Source organism: Lolium perenne, chromosome 4 (genome assembly GCF_019359855.2).
Source record: "Lolium perenne isolate Kyuss_39 chromosome 4, Kyuss_2.0, whole genome shotgun sequence".
Taxonomy (NCBI): domain Eukaryota; kingdom Viridiplantae; phylum Streptophyta; class Magnoliopsida; order Poales; family Poaceae; genus Lolium; species Lolium perenne.
In genome coordinates, this window is record NC_067247.2 from 390,170,810 (window position 1) to 390,175,137 (window position 4,328).

The window sequence follows — 4,328 nt, forward strand, 5'->3', positions numbered from 1 at the left end:
TGCCAACTTGAGCAAATTGCGAGGGAGAGGGCCAATAGGATGCACCTAGAGGAGGTGGCTAGGGAGGCAGAACGTATCAAGGAGGAGAGAGCTCAAGCGGAAGCTGCAAAGACGGAGGAGCGCCACTACTTCTTCGATTCGGTCGTTCAGTTGGCTCGTGACTTAAGGGAGAAGGAAGAATTGGCTGAAGAATGTAAGAAGAAGAAGGCGAGGGGGGAGGGAGCCTTTGCCACGCAGTGATGTCCCTTTGGCTATGTTCTTGTTGTCGAACCTTTATGTTGTGTGAACCTTGATCTTCTCGAACCTTCGTGTCGTTGAACCTTATTGTAATTGAAACCTTGATGTCGTCGAACCTTATTTGTCATTTGAACCATTATGCTGTGTCAATGTGTGGTACATATTCAGTGCAATGTTCTTGTTGTCAAAACTGTTTGAATATGGTAGGATTTTTCATGGTTTTAACACAAGTCAATGTGTGGCGCCCTTCCCACTGGCGCCACACTGCACTGTGTGGCGCCCGTGGCATCGGCGCCACACATGCCAACTTATATCAACTATTGGGTCGAAAACATCCAGGGGCTCCGGACGATAAGTCCTTAGCCGTTTTGGCGACCCTCTTTGTGTGGCGCCCGTGGCATCGGCGCCACACATGCTAGTGTGGCGCCCGTGGCATCGGCGCCACACAAAGAGCCTCGTCAAAACGGCTAAGGACTAATCGTCCGTAGCCCCTGGATGTTTTCGACCCGAAAGTTGATATATGTTGGCATGTGTGGCGCCGATGGGAGGGGCGCCACACAGTGCACTGTGGCGCCAGTGGGAAGGGCGCCACACATTGACTTGTGTTAAACCATGAAAAATCCTACCATATTCCAACAAAACTGCCATCATGTCAAAAGCTATGTCATACACACATCATATCAACAGCCATTTCGTACACACATCATGGACATAACATCATCATACCTAACATCGTAGCACATAGTTTCATACAATTTAAGATAGAATTCAAACAACACGAAGCAACGAAGATAGAGTTGACAACACTCTAAGTTCTAACTATCGGTGTCCGAGCCGGATTTGCCGGTGTGGTAGTGCACGCGACAGGCTGTGTCGTCGAACACCTTGACGATCATCTCGCCGTCCCCCTCGTACAGGAAGGTGAGCTGGCAGCCGGGCTCGAGGTAGAGGTCACGGGCGAACTTGTCCCACCCCGTGTGCAGGTACATCTTGCCCTGCCCGTCGAACAGGACCTCCACGGACCAGCGGCAGAAGTTGCAGCTAACCTCCCGTAGCTGCAAGTGCGCCGGCTCGACGCCGTCGACGAACTCGGCGAACTTGTCCGGTAGCCGCTTGATGCCGAGTGGGTCGTCGTCGATGCGGAGGAGGAACTCGAAGCAGCGTTCCTCATGCGAAGACGAGGAGGATGCAGGTGACGGTGACCGTGGGGCCGTTGCTGCTCCACCGCGGCGGCCCCTTCCCCGGCCCCGGGGGCGCCTAGGACCGCGGCCTCGACCGCCTCGCCGGCCACCGGGACCGGCCATCCTACATGTTTACATTTTTTAACCATATTACGATCCATTCCACTAACAAATATGAGTTACTCCATCACAAATACTAGGCATACATGTGGGTTCATACACATACATACATAGGGTTCATACACATACATGTGAAATTTCATATCTAGGTTTCAACAAATCTATGGTTCAAACACATGCATACATGAGGCTACCATCTCCAACACAAACAATACAATATAGAGTGCACAAAAAAAATCCATGTCTAGGGTTCATGTCCAAATCTAGCCCGATCTATGAAATTAGTGGATGAATGGAGAAGATTCGAAGGGGATTACCTTGAGAAATGGATGGGGAACGATCTCCACGGACAGATCTGGTGATTTGGTGGTGGATTTGGTGGGGGAGAGGGGGAGAGAGAGAGAACCGGGCGCCTTTGGGAGGAGAGAAGAAGAACAGAGGGAGGAGAAAGAAGAAGGGTCGGGCTGGCTGGGCGCGCGTGGCCAAACTTAAGTGACGTCGACGGACCACGTCGGATGGGTCTGTGGCGCTAGCGCCAGGGGCGCCACACGGGCATGTGTGGCGCCGGTGTGAGGGGCGCCACACAAAAGGATTAGATGAGTGAAATAGTTTCGTCGAAGGATCAGTCTCTGCTTTTCTTTCACTTTTGGGTTATTTTTGTGCAAATCGCCAACCTTGGGATGTATGGAAAACCTATGTCACTCGGGCTACATGTAGCTCGGGCTGTGTGGAGTTTTGGAAGTTCACTTACATATTCGGTGATGACAAGTTATTTGTATTAAATCATCAACAACTAACATGGAACGTATGGACAACAATGAGTGGGATAGAAGAAAAAGTTTATCTCGCAACGAGTAGTAACGTGGTCTCATATAATTTTCTTTGGCAAATATATCGTATAATTACAAGAACAAGTAGGAACGCACCAAAGAATCATACTGTTGGTCCATCACTGTCACAGCCATGGCGATATACATAACTTAATTATAGTGGTAGATACACAAAAAGGGAGAGGAGACGTGAGGGAAAGTACACCAAAAAAAAATTAACCACCCGATTTGACGATTACTCATCAACCCGCTGGATCGGAATTCAGGAGTACTGGCACGCCTTCTCCAGCGAGATGGCCTTGTTGAGCTTGGCCGGGTCCATGACCACCTTGCACTCCACCCTCTTGGTGAACCGCGGCTTCACCAGCGCCCCCAGCACGTACGCCTTAGACCGCACCGTCGTCGAGAGCGTCATCGGCACGGGCTGCACCTTGCCGGCGCCCTTCCCTCCCGCCGCGGGCTGCGCCATCAGGGTCGGCCCGCTGCCGTACAGCGGCACCTTGTTCCCCTTGACGCTCACGCTCGCCGTCCGACGGCTGCTCCGCCCCTGATAGAACTTCTTCAGCTGCAGCCACGAGAGTCCATGTCAGTCGATCGATGAAGATATATAAAACAAAAACACGATCTTTCTTCGGTCTCCGGCCAGATCCGGTTGGTGGGAGAAGAGATGGTGTGTAGATCGGGTAGTTAAGCTTACGTCTCCGGCGGCGAGGTTGAGCTGGGAGTAGGAGAGCGTGAATGGGTCGGCGGTGACGTGGATGCCGAAGAAGGTGCCGGTGTTCTTGTAGGTGAACTTGACGGTGGCATTCGTGGTCGCCATGTCCGTCGGCACCAGCGACGCGTCCGTGCCCGCCTGGATGATGAAGTTCTGGAACGTGATGCTCTGCCAAGATCCAAAATGGTCAGCTCCCCAGATCCAGATCCTCCAGAGAATCAATCAAGCAAGAAGAGCAGGTAGTGGTTACCTTCATTGCGATCTGGGGCTTCTGGGAGCGGGATGCGCCCCAGAGCACGAGCGCGAAGAAGGTGAAGAGCACCACGAACGAGCCGACGAAAATCAGGCAGTACTTGCAGCGCTTGGGCATGGGCCTGCGCTCATCCTCGTCCAGGAGCCCCTCCTCCTCGATGACGCCGATTTCCTGCCACCCCTTGCCGCCCTTGTTGCGCGGGGCCTTGCCGCCGCGGGAGAAGCGGCTGGAGCTGGAGTGGGAGTGGCGGGGCGAGGCCATGGGGCTGAGAGCCGGGGTGGTGGCCGCCTTGGTGGTGGTCTCGCCGTCGTGCGAGTCGCGGGAGGGGCTCTGCACGTAGTACACCGCGCCGCGCATCACGCCGCCGGAGCCGGGCGTGGGGCCGTTGCCGGCGCGGGGCGGGGAGCGCGGTGGGGAGGAAGGGGCGAGGCTGGTCACCTCGGAGTCCGTCTTGGCGTGCATCTTCGCCGGCCTCCTCCTTCACTCCGGCGAGCTGCTTCGGCTGGGCTAGCTAGAGCGAGCTGAGCAGCGGCAAGCAAGCGAGCAAGCGAGAGGAAGATGGGGAGAGGGTGTGATCTTGATGTGGCTGGCAAAGCACTATAGTAAGCGCGTGTTAGTTGAAACTGTCGGTGCAGTGTAGACTACGAGCTGAGCTAGGCTGGCACACTGATGCGTTGCGCCTTCACTTTCACTCACTCTCTCTTGATTTGTTTTCAGTGAGAGAAAGCGATGCTAATTGCTAATTAGTTATGGTAGGTGCATGCTGACACAGATTTTTTTTTTAAAGAGGTATTAGCACTCAGGGTATAACTTGTCAAAAGGAACAAACTCGTACAAAGACTTGCAAAATGGGGTACTCGGTACATAAAGCTTGTTGAAAATTTCATACAAAAATAGACCGAATCGAACCTCGTAGGACTCTCAGTTTTGCAAAAAAAAAAAAACCTTTGTTCGATAAGAAATAGCACGATTTCGTTGTGGACGGACATGGC

At 53.2% G+C, this 4,328-nt stretch overlaps 1 protein-coding gene across 1 annotated transcript; it reads right to left on the bottom strand.

Annotated features, from left to right (window-relative positions):
* Positions 1-2,377: 2,377 nt before the first annotated feature.
* LOC127297395 (uncharacterized) lies at positions 2,378-3,903 on the bottom strand. Its single transcript, XM_051327700.2, has 3 exons — positions 3,334-3,903; positions 3,066-3,251; positions 2,378-2,933 (listed from the first exon to the last, which is right to left on the bottom strand). The coding sequence occupies exons 1-3, from the start codon at positions 3,796-3,798 to the stop codon at positions 2,631-2,633; spliced, it is 954 nt and encodes a 317-aa protein (XP_051183660.1). The 5' UTR covers positions 3,799-3,903; the 3' UTR covers positions 2,378-2,630.
* Between the last annotated feature and the right edge of the window lie 425 nt (positions 3,904-4,328).